Below are 17,006 nucleotides of genomic sequence, written 5' to 3'. Positions count from 1 at the left end.
CATGTCCCCCCTCCATCTCTGTCCCCAGTTTCATCACGTTCTCCCCCTTCATCTGCCCACAGTTTCATGTCCCCCGTCTCTGCCCCAGTGTCATGCTGTTCTCTCCCCACCCCCTTCATCTGCCCCAGTGTCATGCCGTTCCCCCCCTCCCCTTCATTTGCCCCCCAGTTTCATTGGGCCCCCTCCATCTTTGTCCCCAGTTTCATGCCGTTCTCTCCCCACCACCTTCATGTTCTCCAGTGTCATGCCGTTCCCCCTCTCCCCTTCATTTGCCCCCCAGTTTCATGGGCCCCCTTCATTATGTTCCACCTTTATATTTAATACAAAACAAACACTTATAATCACCTTCCATCGATCCCCCGACGCTCCTCTCTCCAGTCACATACGCGATTAAAGCAGGAGCTGTGAGATCAGCTCCTGCTTAGCTGCGGCCCGGCTTGCGTGTGTATTCGGGATGACGTCATCGCGCCTACACACGCAAGCCGGGCTGGAGCTTTAAAGTAGGAGCTGAACTCACAGCTCCTGCTTTAATCGCGTATGTATTCCAGCTCATCGGTGGACGGACGCCGATGAGCTGAAATCGTGACAGGCAAGTGCCGGGGGGCCCCCAGAGGCTCTGTGGGCCCCGGCACTTGCCCGACTATGCCGTGCGCTGACGCCGGCCCTGATCACGGCTATAATAGCTTTTGAAGTTTTCATCTCTAATACAAGTTGGGTAAAACATATTGTACACTGAAATGATGTATCCCTGAAAAATCAATGCTGATTCTCACCCCTTTAAGATTTGCATATACAAACAGCATAGAGAAACTGTCAGAAAAAGCATTATGTGCACACTGAGCATTGTATGTACCTGTATAAAGATAAACTAATTTTTTTTTTTTTTTTTTACATTTAGCACAACAAAAAATTTGGTCCCATCCATCACTGTTGTAATTTGTACTGTGCTCTACATTTTGCTGATGGTTTTTGGCAAAATTAAGGACCAACATGAAGATCAAAAAGATGGCTTTGTGTTTCTTCAGGACAATTCTCCAAATGACCAGCAGCAGTATGCTATTATGGTGGATATAGGTTTCCGATCTAGACCAAAATCTACAGCTAAGGTGATCTTTTATTGATACTGAAGTGGTATGTGTACTTAAAGGGGAACTTTTGGCTCTAATTTACTATTTAAATTGCTGTTATTAGCTCACTTATCTTCTCATAAGGTCTCCTATGCTGTCTTTATAACACTGCTCCAATGCTGCATTCTATATACAAGGAACTTTTATTCAAAAGCTATTACCAGAAGTAAAGCTCTCCATGCCAGTATCTAGGCCACTTTGCTCTGATAAATGTGCCTCTGCCTGTTTGCTGGGCTGGAGGTGGTGAAAAAAACAGACAGAGGTACATCATTCAGAGCAGAGGGGCTGGGATAGTGTGTTGAGTGTTTCACTTCTCACATCAGGTCTTCGACTCCATCCAAAAGTGCTCATAACCAAAGACATCTTTTTTTAGACATCTTTAAACACTAGGTAAAGAATAAATATGATAAAAATATAATACAAATTCTGTAGTGTTTCCAAGCATGCCTCAGTTATTCAGCCTTTGAGCCTAATTTTTATGTAAATCACCATTTTATTCATATGCAAATGAAGGGAAAAGTGCTTGGTCCAGGAATCTGAGTCCAAAGCCCAGACACACTAAAACGTTTGAATCTAGCCAGACACAACTTCTGCAAGTAGTTTGTAGGTTCTCCTTGAGTTGATGTGGGTTTTCTCTACATACCCTGTTTTTATTTCCATACTCCAAAGACATACTGATAGGGAATTTAGATTTTGATCCCTATATGAGATAGTGCTAACAGTATTTGTAAAGCAGAATAGTGCTATGGCACTATTTTACATATAGTCAACCACGGAAAAAGAACAGGCCAAGAGAAATACTCATCACAAATGTATAGATAAAATATCATTAAATTTTATTATGCAATAATAAAAACTAATATATATGCATAAAACAATGGTACAGCAGGGCCGACAGAATAGACCAATCAGACAACAGGTAACACAAAGCACAAAAAGTCCAGAGAGCTCAGGTGTAATTAATAAATAAGTGAATGGCAAGTAATATTCAAGTATAGTCTATATGTCTCAGTCAATATAAATAATGACAAATGGTCGCAGATGCAAATATAAAGTAGCAACAAATGTCAAAAAATGACAATGTCACAAATAATCCCAATCAGAGATAATTCTATGGGAGCAAAACAAATCTCCCTAATACTACTGGCCCACACAGTATGTCTATAATGAGTACTAATGACCTCATAAACAATGTATCAAGCCAATGAAATATATTACACAGAGTGTACTGAAATACAAAAAGACTCAGTGCACAGTATATCAGAAAACTAAATTATATACAAAACAAATACACAATAACACACACATACACAAAACAAAATAATAAATAACAATAATTAAATAAGATGACACTGTGTGAGGCAGGGTAAAGGATAGAGTCTCAGTACAAAGGTAAATAAGCCATATGTAACCAGCCTCAGATAATGCTGTGCAGGAGAAGAAGGGATAGGATCAAAAGGTGAGACATATACATATTACCTGAAGTCATGTCTACCAAATATGAACCAGGCTCAAACTGGGCATGCAAAATGACATGTAGGGACCATCCCTACGCGTTTCGCCACTACTGGCTTCCTCAGGAGGAGGTATTTTACATATAGCACTATATGAATAGGCAAAATAAATGTATATCACCAAAGCACTCTTCTGTTCATTTGCATATAAATAAAATGGCGGCGTACATGGAACAGGGTCTCCATTGACAATTCTGCTTTTGCAGTTTAATAATTTATAGGATTATATTATAACACTACCTGAATTGACAGATTCTGTAGGAAAGTGTGCTTATCTATTTATCTTGTTATAGGTTCACATTATTTTACATGGTGAAGATGGTGTTTCTGAAACACGTGAACTGTATTGCCCAGACAAGCCTCTGTTTGAAAGAAATTCACGACATACGTTTATAATAAGGTAAATGTGTAATCCCATCATATTACTGGTATAACTTTTTAAATATGGATCCTTGCAAAAAAATTGTCATCATTTTATTACTAGGATCAGGGGATAATCATACTCATTAGGGAGAGTGTGCACCTACATAGGCAGTACGGAGACTTACAAGCCATTTCTGCTCTGCTGGGGATTATGGGTAAAATATGCAAATCTATTCTCCAGGGTGTAATTAGGAGAACAGTGCCTCTGTTTGCTGCCCTCTAGGGGGGGTGCCTCTGTTCCTTTTGGAATAGAAATACTAGTTTGACAATAATCCCTGCACTATGTTATTAGGCTCATTAAACGAGTCATGTATGATTTTGGGGGGCTGCCCCTAGAGGGCAGCAAACAGAGGCACTATTCTCCTACTTACATCCTGGAGAATAGATTTGCATATTTTACCCATTTTATTACTATGAATTAAACACTGTTGCACTATAGATGAGCATTTACAGTAATCTACTAAGTATGTTTTGCAAACCCTTTTTTTTTTCAGTGTACCGGAAAGTCTTGGGCCATTGTGGAAGATTCACATTTGGCATAATAACAGTGGTAACTCCCCAAGCTTGTACCTTAGCCATGTGATTATCAAAGACCTCCAAAGTGGAACCAGTTGGTTTTTCTATGCAGAATGTTGGTTGGCCATTGACGAGGGGGACGGAAAAGTTGAGCGTGAATTGACAACGTTTGGACATGGATTAGCATTCAGAAGGGTACGTGCATTTGTAGAGTGAATTAGTAGGAATATAAATAACAGCCGTTCTGTATACTGTATCATTGTCATCGGATAAGAGAAATGTACCAGAAAAAAAAGTGAATGTTCATATGCATGAATGAAATTAATATTACAGTAGATTATAAATAATGCTCTCTGCTAAAATGACTAATGGCAGGTCACATGACTTTGATTACACATTTTTAGAGGCTACTGTTCTGTTTGTGTGCTACCCTTCAAAAAAAATTGTACTGCAAACAGACCAATTTTAGTCACTGAATCCTGTCAGCTGTCTATTGCTTTTCAACGACTGAGACACCATGAGAAATGTGGCATGTACTATGAAAAAATACTCTGCTGTCTGTTTTTCACAGAATATTGGCTAGGTAATGCTGATAAATAAAGTTGATGAGTCCGCAAATTTTTCACTGGTTACCCTTTTGAATAAAATACACTTTAGACTTGTGAGACTCTGCTATACTGCTTCATGGTACTGCAGCTAACGGGTGAACCTAACCTTTCTGCTGCCTGAGATAAACTATAGAAAGGTGACACACTCACAAAAGAAAGAAAAACACTTTGGTTGTGTGATGTCGCCCCCCTAATTAAGATATACTCCCTCACTGGTTGATAAAAAATCCCCTTATTTGGCCTCCACATAGTATCACATCCCCCTTTTTGCCCCCCTACACAGTATATGACCCCCTTTTTTTGCCCCCTCAACCGTATATGACCCCCTTTTTCTGATCCTCCACACAGTATATGACCCCCTTTTTTTGCACCCACGCAGTATATGACCCCTTTTTCTGGCCCCCTACACTGTATGTGACCCCCATTTTTCTGTCCCCCCAAAGGTATCCACATAGTATCACATCCCCCTTTTTTTGCTCCCCTCAACAGTATGTGACCCCCTTTTTCTGATCCTCCACACAGTATATGGCCCCCTTTTTTTGCACCCACGCAGTATATGACCCCTTTTTCTGGCCCCCTACACTGTATGTGACTCCCCTTTTTCTGTCCCCCCATAGGTATATGACCCCCTTTTTTAGCCCCCCCCCCCCTCACACACATACACGTTCTATGACCCCAATTTTAACTCTCACAGTATATGACCCATTTCTTATGGCCCACACACAGTATCTGACTCCTTTTTATGGCCCCCACATAGTATATAACCCCCTTTTGCTATCTCTGGATCAATGAATACTTTCAGGTAAATATAGTTCAGTGTGAAAAAGTAGCTTGATTAATTTATCATGTAAAGTTAATGTATAATGACTCTCTTTTATGTTCCAGCTCTTCTACTGTAAATTCACTGAATATCTGGAGGATTTCCATTTCTGGGGCTCTGTCCTTAGTCAGCCTTCTTACAGTTGGTTTTCCCATACACAACGAATAACAACATGTTTTCTCTTGTTACTTGGATATATGTGCTTGAATGGTTTACTTATTCACTGGCAAGAAGAGCAGGTATATCACTAATTTAAACCTTCATATATATAGTGATTTTAAGGTGTAAGAAATTGAATATGTGAAACTTTTATTGGCTATTATTTCAATATTATTTACAAGTAAGTGTGCTTTAATATAAAACATTCCTATATGTATAAAATATAAACATGTAGGCAACAAGAACTGGGATTGAATTTTCTGTGAGCAAGATTTTTAGAATATTGGCTTGTTAATATAGTGTGCAAATTGCAGACATGATATAGCACAAAGCTGGGATCAGACATAATGCCTGCTATTCCACTGCGATCTACAGTTGCAGCATAGTGACTCATATTTCTGCATTTATCCACATGATGTAACTAAACCCCACAGAATGTGGATGAACACTGCGGGAGATGTGCAGAAATCTTTACAGGTGTAGCACAACAAAAAACACACATATCTTAAGGATAGCGCAATAATAGCAGATTGATAGAAGGTTGACTCTTGGCATACGCAATTGATCAGCTATTCTCAGCATCTGATACACAGGGAATTGAGTAGGAAGCAGACAGCTCTAGTGGCCAGACCAGATTACTGCAGACCAGCTTCCATTCACTTATAAAGGAGCTAAACTGCACTTACCTGCTTTATTGTCTATGTATCAGAGACTAGACAGCTGATCGAATGGGGCTCCTGGGTGTTAGGCCTGGTTCACATCTGTGATTGGTAATCTGTTCGGGGAGTCCGCTTGTGGACCCCCCCCCCGAACAGAGTACCGAATGCATTAAAAAGCGATTAGCAAAGAAAGTACATGGACCCCATAGACTGTAATGGGGTCCATGAGTTTTCTGTATGGTGTCTGCACAAATCATGTGGTGAGAAAAGTACTGCTTTATTATTATTATTATTATTATTTATATAACACAATTAATTCCATGGTGCTTTACATTTGGGGGTTTACATACAGTACACAAAATATACAGGCAGATATAAAACTAACAATGACCGACTGGCACAGTGGGGTAGAGGGCCCTGCCTGCAAGGGCTTACAATCTATGAGGGAAGGTGGGGTAGAGACAGAAGGAGAGGGGGAGACTGTTCATATGGGGATGTGGTGATAGTGTTATTGGAGGTTGTAGGCCTTCCTGAATAGGTGAGTCTTCAGGGCCTTCTTGAAGCCTGTGATTGTGGGGGTCAGTCTGATGTGTCTTGGAAAGGAGTTCCAGAGTATAGGGGATGCAAAGGAGAAATCTTGGAGACGGTTGTGTGAGGAGCGGATGAGAGCAGAGCGGAGTAGGAGGTCATTGGAGGATCTGAGGTTACGTGTGGGCAGGTAGCGGGAGATTAGGTTGGAGATATATGGAGGGGACAGGTTGTGGATGACTTTGTATGTTAACGTTAGTACTTGAAGTACTTTTCTCTCCGCATGATTCGTACTGATACGACACGGAAAACACACGGACCCCATTATAGTCCCCAAGCAGACTCCCCAAACGGAATACCAAACGCAGATGTGAACCAGGCCTTAGACTTCCACGAGTCTTATACTGATGACCTACCCTTAGGATAGATGACCAATAATAGCTTGGGAAAACCCATTTTATTTACATTCAGTGCTATAATTACATAATTTTGGTTCTTTATGTGGTTACCATTAACATAAATGTTTGCATGTTATACCTTATTATTGCCTTTTGAGTTATTTAATGTTTTATTGTTTACATATTTCGTCACTTTGTTCTTATTTTTTTGTGTAAATTAAAGTATACTGTTGAGATTGGCCTTATTGAAATATCTACTATATCGATGACCTCTGGAGTGAAAGCTATCCTGGCTGTGTATCCTGTTGTCGTATTATTATCCCTTCTGTTTAGATATAGTCAGGTAAGTTAATAATTGATGGTAATAGTAGCAGTAGAAGGTGTATTGTATATAACTAGAAATGTTAATTACTTATATAAAACAAAGTAGCTGTACATAAAATGTATTGTGTGTGTGTGTATGTATATATAACAAACTTGTTTATTTTGAATTTCTGATAGAAAAAAATCACCAAAGATTCTGGAGTCCACAGATTTAAAATTGTAAAAGGCTCTCAAATAAATACTACTGAAGGTAAGTAAAGATTATCTCTGTAGGTGAACTATGGATCAATCCTTTATGAATCATTTTTAGAAATAGGTACACAGTGGCCTCACAAGTTACAATATTGTTTTCAGGGCAACCAGTATAAGTTGAAACTGCTGTTACATGAGAGCGTAAGTCTATGGAAAACTGCTAAATAAAACTACAGAACAATTACTAAAAAAAATCTGAAACTGTTGCCAAAAATATAAAAAACCAGGGGCCACACGGTGGCTCAGTGGTTAGCACTACAGCCTTGCAGCGCTGGAGTCCTGGTGTTCAAATCCCACCATGGGCAAAAAACCAACTGCAAGGAGTTTGTATGTTCTCCCCGTGTTTGCATGGATTTCCATCCCATATTCCAAAAAAAAGACATACTGATAGGGAAAAATGTACATTGTGAGCTCTATGTGGGCTCACAATCTACATAAAAAAAATATAAAAAACTAAAGCAAAATGATCAGATAACTAATATAAATCTCTCCATATGAAAACCAGCTGCAAATCATTTTCTGTGATGGTGGTCAATGTTTTTTCTTGGATCTGAAAAGTGTACACTGTGCACCCAAAAAAACAACAAACAAACCAACTTCTCCTGGCACAGCTAAAGAGTGGTACATGACACCTAGTACTACACTGGACTGTGGCACTACTGGCCAGTCAGTCAGGGCAGGCACCTCACCAGGTTTGTTTTTTTTTACCAGTGAAATGGCCCTGGAACCTGGCAAGCCAAACATTGTACATAGTCTGGTTTCAAGATATAGTGGTCTATAATATATTGAAAATATTTTAACCCGAGACCACTGTAACACGATGGACCACTGTAGAGGTGTTTCTGTCTATTCTAGACATGTAGTAAATAAGTAGAAAAATCATAGAAGGGTGGCAACAAAAATGAAGTGTTACTAACTGTTTATAATAGATTAGGACATATCACAATAAGTTAGGACAGCAAACCACTGTGTGTACCATCACCACTTTATACATCAAAATCATATCGGAGAGCACACCAGCTGCTATACTGTATGGTCAAAGTAAACACCCCTTCTCTTTTATTAAGTTGAGGTACTTCAGCCACACCCATTGTACATAGGTGCAAAAAATTGTTTACAGAGCCATGCAATCTCCATAGTCCAAGATTGGTGGTAGTAAGGCCCATACCTAAGCTCAGTGACTATATGGCACTGTCAAAAGATATCAACTTTTCCACAAGTCAGTTTATGAAATGTGTCCACTTTTTTTCTTTTATTGCCTACCTCTATTCTACATTGGTGGTTCAGTGGGGTTGGTGTAAGAGTTAAACTTACTAGTTGTGTTATTTGGCAGGTATATATCACTTCACAATGCCGCATGTGAGCTACTTCTCAGCTGTCAGAGTTCCAGGACTCAGGCTTTCATTGTATTGTTGTGAATTTTAGGGAAAAAAATAGTGCCAGAAAAAAATTATGTAGTGTTAGATACTTTTGTGTCAAAAGTATTGTAGGTATGATTCCTTTACTGGCTTACCAGAAAGCCTTCAAAGCACACGAGGTGCCTCCTTCAAGCATCTACAAATGAATGACTGAGAACACAACAAAACACTGTAGAGCCTTTGCTTTGAAAGCTTGCAGATATAATTTTTCTGATTAGGCAGTAAAGGTACATTATGTAGTGTTATTGTATCTAACATTACACAATGTATTCCTGTGGCTCTCTTAGGAATGCATTGGGAGTCTGATCTTCGCTTCAAGGAATAAGAGTCCGGCAGCTCAGCAGTAAGTCATGCCAAGCAGCGCAGGACAATATACAGTATATGCTGATTCAATATAAGCAGTGGACTGCTGCTTTAAATGTGATAAACCTGTATTATAATAATTCAACTCAGTAGGGTAAATTGTGGAATATTACAGCAATACTAGGAAATGTAGACTATGCTAGTGTTCATCAACAAATTTATATATATAAAGAACGTGATTTATTCCAAGGAATATACAAAGTACATTCCACTCTCTGCTTTTTGACTGTCATATTTGTATTCTGATTAATCTTTAACCTACCTTTTAAGTATTTTCGTCTACGTTAGGAATATTGTTTTTGGTAAGACCTTGTTATACAGAAATTATTAATTAACTATATCACACAAACTCTTCTTATCCATACAACCTATTTGCTCTGTCTTTGCAAACTGTAGGTCATGAGCATTCTATTTCAGCAGCAGATACCATGTTTGAATCCAATTTGACATGGCAGCATTTCCAGTACTGGGCATACGATGCATGGAAAAAGAAATATGAGGTACCTGTCATAACCAAAGTAACATGCTTAAAGTGCCATTTATAATTGGAGTCATATAGTGTAATTGTTTTAGATACTATATATGGATATTCTTGGAAAATTAAAGGAGTAGTCAGATTTGCAGAATCCCTTACCCTATGAGAGTTCCCACTGCCCCTGGAATTAGTATACATGTTGGAGGATATTAAACAGCTATCCTGACCCTGTCTTATGATAGAGTTCGGACGAAACACTCATCTCACAGTCGCTCTCCCTTAAGCCCTGATACATGTAATAATGTCAGCAAGAATCTGCAATCCTCCTTGCTGCCTGCACAGATGATTGCAAATCCTGCTAGCACTATTGTAAGGTATTGCCCTTCACACACTATATATTGCATATTCATGCCCCCACACACAATATAATGCCACTTTAATTCTCCAGCACATAGTATAATGCCATTTTGGACCCGGTTTTAAACCTGGGATATGTGTTATAGTCAGGGGAATCTTATTGCCCAAAAAATAAGGCAATCACTGGACATGTTCAGCTACTTCTCAGCTTGGACTTTCACCTGATGGCAGACTGTGGTCAGTGGACCTTTGCTAAGGTAGTTGAGTACCTCTGCTCTACTTCTGTCATCTGTGTACAGGTATATTCACTGGGGAGAGGAATGGGTTGTGTCGCATCCTGTTACAATTTTGTTGTTCCCTGTGGCCTTGTTGACCCCTATGCATGGAATAGTTGGCGGTGATCTACTGTAACCTGAGTATTGTTTCTAGTTCACTTTGTATCCTTCTCATTATCTGAAACATTAATGGGGCTGAGCCAATCTGGTATATAAACTGGTATATAGACTTTCTATGATGTGATCTCACCTGTGGTTGTATATTTTCTTATCCTAGGTTTTGAAAATGGAAAATGTTTAAAGGTGTTTAATAAAAAGAATAGTAAAACCATTTTATTGCTAGGAACAAAGCTTCAGACTGTGGTATTTATTTAATAAGTAAAGAAATTTAAATTTATTTTCTATATTTTTTCACTGGTTTCTTGTTATTTGAGACATACTTTTTAAATGGTTAAATAAATTTTTTTTTTAATTATTCACACAAAACTGGGTGCTGAATTACTAGCCACTTTTTGAAAGAAATTTAAAGGCAAGCTTCACATGCTCCTATTAGAATGAATAAAAAATGTATATAATACACCTAAACAATACTGGAGTATTAGTCAACAAAAATTACACAATGTTGCAGGGACCCTAAGATGACCAGCTGGCATATCTATCTAATAATTAAAAGAGAATACAGTCAACAACTATAATGTATATTTAAACATTGGGAAAAACAGCATTTCATTTCCCTGTGTAAGCATCAAATACATTTAAGTAAAATAGATTTACCTGTCTCAGTATAGATTGTGCCTCGAGTGTTCAATGTACACTCAGTATTTAAACAGGTTAGAACAACACCTACTCTTTTTCTGTACACAGAGAGATTTTTCTACTTCAAGTGTTCACATTGGAAATGGGAGCAGGAGGTACAAGAGTCAGTGTCCATCAGTTTCATCTCAAAGCTCAAGAGGATGTGAAGAATGTAGTTCCAATAATGGTGATAAAACTGGTGTGAAAAAATGGAAGGAATGTCAAAATGGTTCACAATACATGTCAGGTACAAAACATATTGAAGCTAGAATTTTGAGTGGTGAAATATGTGTAGATTTTCTACTTTTGGACACAGCGAAATTGCGTGTCAACAGGAAATCGGGAAATGTGCCTGGGGCAGTCACATGACCTCCCCAGATGTATGGGTAAATATACATTTTTTTTTAAAGAGTGTAAATTAGAAATTAGGCAGGGGGAGCGGGTTTTGCTTAGGGGTAAAGTTTTAATTTATTTCAGACAACCCCTTTAAGCAATTCCCCAGTAAAATAATTGCTTTTTAAGCAGTTTCCAAATATGTTGCAGACAACAGGCAAATCAAAAACCACAAGCAAAACAAGCTACCTATAATCCAACATCATCCTGGATAGCAGTGTCTAAGGAATCCCTGAGATTTTCACTAGAACCGCTGCAAGGCAGGATGGTGTTAGGATAGCAGATGCAGTTCAGGGCCAAAGCGAGTAACAGTACTAGATATAGTGATTTAATGGTCAACACAGTGCCATATGTCCAACACCCCCAGGGCCGCACCCACTACCACCTCACAATGGTGTTCACCAGAGCCCCAGATGATGGGGATGGACTTGGCTGCACTGCTGGGCGGAGCAGAACGGGTTGGGAAATGCCAAACACAAAGTGCACTACAATTCACAGTAAACCAGACACAGATCTTTTACCAGCAGATGTTTTGGGTTGCGGTGTGAGTCCAAGGATCCAGACGGCTGAGGCAGGTGGTCATCAGGTGGCAGCAGAGTGTGAAGTGTAGTCGTATGGTCTGGGTTGTCAACAAGAGGGCAACACAGTACAACGCGAAATCCAAAGGGAATGTCAGGCAGGCTGAGTCGGTAAAAGGAGCAGTAGCACATTACAAAACGGTGTTCAGTAAGCAGAGGTCTAGAGGATAGCTGGGGTCATAAACAGGAGCAGGCACAGTACAAAATCAGGAGTCAAAGGTGCAGGGGTCAGAAACACAGACAATCAGATAACAGGAAAAAAAAGCTTACTACCATGACATTCGGCAATTTAGAGCTAGAGCCCTCCTTAAATAGACTCCGGCCTCTAGGCCAAAACTGGAAGTCCCCCTTTCAACTCAGGAGGAGGCCAAAAAAACCCTCAAATCACTGCGGAGGTTCTAGCTTGCCTCCTGAGACCCAGAAGCGGGTACTTGAGAGCGCAGCGAAGAGAGGGCCGGCAGCCTCTGCACATGGGAGCCTCCAGTTCCTCTCACTACAGATGGACTTGGCATAATGGGACCCAGGTTATGCACCAGCACAACTTTCAGAAAATAAATACACTCGTTGAATGAAAACCATACCAACTAACTTGCAGTAGGCAGTGTAAAACATTCAAACCAGATTTTTTAAAAAAAGTAGAGCACTTTAGTATCCAAAATGATAGGAGAAGAATAACAGGGTCCAAGTCAGGGTCAAGTCCAGGAATTCAGGCCAAAATCGGTAACTGGAGATACAGCAGAAAACCAATTGAGAACTAGCCTAATTACTGTAATAGCAGGCATCTGCTATGCAGGGTCTAAGTACACTGCCTCAGGTCAGGATTAGCAAATGAAGCAGCACTCTGATTGGTTCTGCCTCTCAAAAAGCAGTGCTGCACTGAGAAGTATGATGGATGTAAGTGCAGTACTGATATTGAGAGTTTTAACACTATTTTAATACTGTATAATTGTAGGATCCTGGGTAAAAGTCGAAATTGCTCTCATAAAAGATCATGGCTAATAGTTAAATCAACTATTTCGCAAAGTTTACTTTGTTCCTCTGTGAAAAGGTTAAATATATAGGTATTTTGTTTTTTCTTTCTCCAGATCACAGCTTGTTTGAAAATTCTGTCCTTCATGGAAACAAAGTTTTGCCTTCATGGTGTGTCTATGTAGCTTGGAGCATTTGTGCTACATTCAGCATGATTTGTATTACTATTATAGTAGCATTTGGCTTCAGGTACTGTTTTCTCTTCATGTATTTAAGATGAAAATGATCTACTTTTAATTAAATGCTTACTGATCACTCTGTCATTAAAACATTAAGCTGGTCTACATATGACTCTGCAGCAACACTAACGAAGTGCCCACAGCTTCTTTGTATTAGTTTGTATCAGGGCATGGCTTATGTATGTCCAAACATATACTTGGAAAATTTTATATACATTGGTGTTATAGAATTGTAATAAAACCTATAGTAAAAAGTACCCTAATGAAACTACAAAACTTGTTAAAATGAATTAAAGGAGTGTTCACACCTTATCAATTTAACCCCTATGCCAAGATTGGTGGTGGTCTGACCACTGAGACCCCCTTGAGAATTTATATTTTGTTTGGATTCCTCCCTGCATTCTGACATAAGTCACAAATTTAGTCATGCATTTGTTATTATCAAATTAAAAAAAAAAAGAGTTCTATCTTTTATATAAAAAATAAATACTCATCTACCATTAAATTACAACACATCATACTTAAAATCAAACCCAGTAGTTAAATATTCTAAAGAAATCCCCTAAAAATACTATAACTCCTCTAGATATACAATAGCAAATCTATGTAATTTATATGAGTACTTTTTTGTGAGATTTGCTGTACTTTTTACTATCAAGGAATATAAGTAAGATAACATCTATTTTTTCCATACTTTATCATTCTATTTTAAAAGAAAAAAAAATATCTGACAGTGATGACAAACCTTTTAGAGACCGAGTACCGAAACTGCAACCGAAAACCCACTAATTTATCACAAAGTGCCAACACGGCAATTTAAGGGTGTACAGTCAGGAACATCCTTCTGACTGTAAAGCGCTAGGGTACCGGGACCGATAGCGCTTTACCCAGGGCACAGATCGGGAAAGCCGATTTCAGTGTGAATTCAGCGCACTGTCAGCTTTCCAGCAGTATATGGAACTGCCTGTGCCCAATCTGATGAAAGGTCCTCTTTAACCCCTTCCCGACATGCGCCATAATAGTACGGCGCATGTCGGGTCTGTAACTATGGCGACCGCCCGGGAGCCGGGCGGCCGCCATAGCCGCCGGGTGTCTACTGCTTTAAGCAGTAGACAACCGGCTCTAATGCCTCCGATTGGTCCCCGGACCGATCGGAGGCATTAACCCCTCCGGCGCCTTTTTCCCGGCGGCGCATGGGCGCCGCCATTTTGGCCGGGATCGCCGGCTCCTGGAGCATGCTCCAGGGCTGACGTCCCGTTGCCATGACAGCCGGGAGCCTTGTACAGGCTCCCAGGCTTGTCTGCAAATCCTCTCTTTTGCAGGCTGGTTTATGCAGCCTGCAAAAGAAAGGATGCTTTTTTGCAATGCATTAGCATTGTAATGCATTGCAATAGTGATCAGACCCCCTGGGGTTCAACACCCCTAGGGGGTCTAATAAATGCAAAAAAAAAAAAAAAGTTAATATAAAAAAATATAAAAAGAATTAAAAGTTCAAATCACCCCCCTTTCCCTAGAACACATATAAAAGTAGTTAAAAACTGTGAAACATATACATGTTAGGTATCCCCGCGTCCGAAATCGCCTGCTCTACAAATCTATAAAAATATTTTTCCTGTTCGGTAAACGCCGTAGCGGGAAAAATAGTCGAAAGTGCCAAACCGCCGTTTTTTCACTCGTCGTTTTGATTCTGATAAAAATTTGAATAAAAAGTGATCAAAGCAATAACATTTCCCGAAAATGGTAGAACTAAAAAGTACACCCGGCCCTGCAAAAAAAGACGCCCTATACATCCCCATACACTTACGTATAAAAAAGTTACGGCCGTCGGAATATGGCGACTTTTAGAAAAAAAATTTAACACAGTTTTGGAATTTTTTTTAGGGGTCAAAATGTAAATAAAACCATATAAATTTGGTATCCCTGGAACCGTACCGAAACACAGAATATAGCGGACATGCCATTTTGGCTGCACAGTGAACGCCGTAAAACCAAAGCCCGTAAGAAAGTCGCAGAAATGCATTTTTTCTTCAAATCCACCCCATTCTGAATTTTTTTCCTGCTTCCCAGTACATTATATAAAATAATTAATGGTAGCATCATGAAGAAAAATTTGTCCCGCAAAAATTAAGACCTCATATGGCTCTGGGAGCGGAGAAATAAAAAAGTTATGGGGTTTAGAAGGAGGGGAGTCAAAAACGAAAATCAAAAAATGCCATCGGCGGGAAGGGGTTAATATTGTGTGGATCCACAATTGCGGACAATTAAGGATCCAAAAAATACGAGGCTTTACATAGGTTTCAAAATTGTAAACAACTTTGTACTTCATTTGGTACTTTTGAACAATTAATGTTCACTATTTACATTGCACAGATCTGTTTTATAGTGACCATGTAATGTTGGTATAACCTGTAATAATATCACATGTCTGCTATACAAAGAGATACTGTGTGATATAAATAGTAAAGGGCTCCCATACAGTCCAATCTGCTCCACAGTGGCCCACACACAGTATAATCTGTTCCACAGATGGGTGCACACAGAGAGGGCTCTGAGTGCCACCTCTGGCACCCGTGCTATAGGTTTGCCATCACAGATATAGGTAATAAAGAATTATGCCTTCTAAACTGATAACAGATACTTTCTGCGTTTGCTATCCTGCTTTGCTACCTAATGTTTAACTGTAAAGGTATAACCATCCTTGTGTATTCTATACAGTTGCAAGACCAACATCCACATATTGGTATAGTATTTTGCACATACTCTTAGTTTTCAGCGAGGCCTTACAAAAGGAAATTCAGTGCGTAACATTTAAATATTAACATGTACATATCTATGCTTTTCTCCTTACTCTTTAGATTTGGCCCCACAAAATGTGTTCTGTGGTTGCATGCAGTGTTTTTCTCACTGATCTACTGCATTTTTATTATCCAGCCCACTTTGGTAAGACATCATGTTTTATATAACCTTATTTTGCCTTTGCTTTACCTTTTATTATCCAACGTTTTGTTCTCTTTTCCATCCCGTGTAGGCACTAGGTGTGCCCGAAGTCAAGTGGCTCAGGTGACTGCTGCAAGTGACTGCTAACTGACCTCAGAGGTCACATATTGGGTACCAGTGATGTATTAGCAGTGGATGTCACTATTACCCAACATGTGATGGCTGAGGCCAATGAGTGACCGCAGCAGTCACCTGAGTGGCTTCATTTCCGGCCCTTCCTGTGCCTGCAGGGGATGAAATGGGGTAGCGGTGCTGAAATGGAGGACTAGGGGTAGAAACGGAAGAATAGGGGTATTTGTGTATTGCTTTGTTTATCTTACCCTGCCGCCATTCTCCTGGACATATTTGTTGTGTTTCCATAACATGTAAAAATTATTAATCCATCTATGTCCATGACATTAAACACTGATTTTTTATTTATTTATTTTTTTCAGATTTTTCTTATTGCATTGTTTGTAGCATGGTGTAAAAGAGACAAGACTGACTTCTTATTGAAAGCATTAAGTGAAGATGTGAAATACATTATTGGTGAACCGTATCTGTCTTTGGAGAACCTAACAGCTTTCTCTCGACAGAGTAGTCATGAAACCTCAAACTTTGAAAAGGTATCCCGTAAACTATACCAAGGATAAATATTAATAAAATGAGAAATAAGATACATTAAATGTAAATGAAATATTTAAAATTTTTTGTTGCTTACATGGTTGCATAGATTGAAAAAAGAAAGACCATCAAGTTTAACTGTTCTCATTTACTTTTATGTCATTGTTACATTAATAATAACAATGTCATGCTTATACCGATTATCTGAATGTTTTA

The 17,006-nt window shown here is 39.2% G+C and overlaps 1 protein-coding gene across 1 annotated transcript in view; it reads left to right on the top strand.

Annotated features, from left to right (window-relative positions):
* The window catches only part of PKD1L1 (polycystin 1 like 1, transient receptor potential channel interacting), a 194,435-nt gene that overhangs the window by 120,088 nt on the left and 57,341 nt on the right, over nt 1-17,006 (top strand). Inside the window, 11 exon segments of the mRNA XM_075271991.1 lie at nt 899-1,106; nt 2,935-3,041; nt 3,559-3,775; nt 5,074-5,247; nt 6,976-7,095; nt 7,254-7,326; nt 9,506-9,609; nt 11,081-11,258; nt 13,068-13,200; nt 16,046-16,130; nt 16,622-16,792. Coding sequence (XP_075128092.1) covers nt 899-1,106; nt 2,935-3,041; nt 3,559-3,775; nt 5,074-5,247; nt 6,976-7,095; nt 7,254-7,326; nt 9,506-9,609; nt 11,081-11,258; nt 13,068-13,200; nt 16,046-16,130; nt 16,622-16,792 — 1,570 coding nt within the window.

This window comes from Leptodactylus fuscus, chromosome 4 (genome assembly GCF_031893055.1).
Source record: "Leptodactylus fuscus isolate aLepFus1 chromosome 4, aLepFus1.hap2, whole genome shotgun sequence".
NCBI lineage: Eukaryota > Metazoa > Chordata > Amphibia > Anura > Leptodactylidae > Leptodactylus > Leptodactylus fuscus.
Note: the sequence above shows the minus strand (reverse complement) of the source record. Positions and strands in the feature narration are given on the sequence as shown.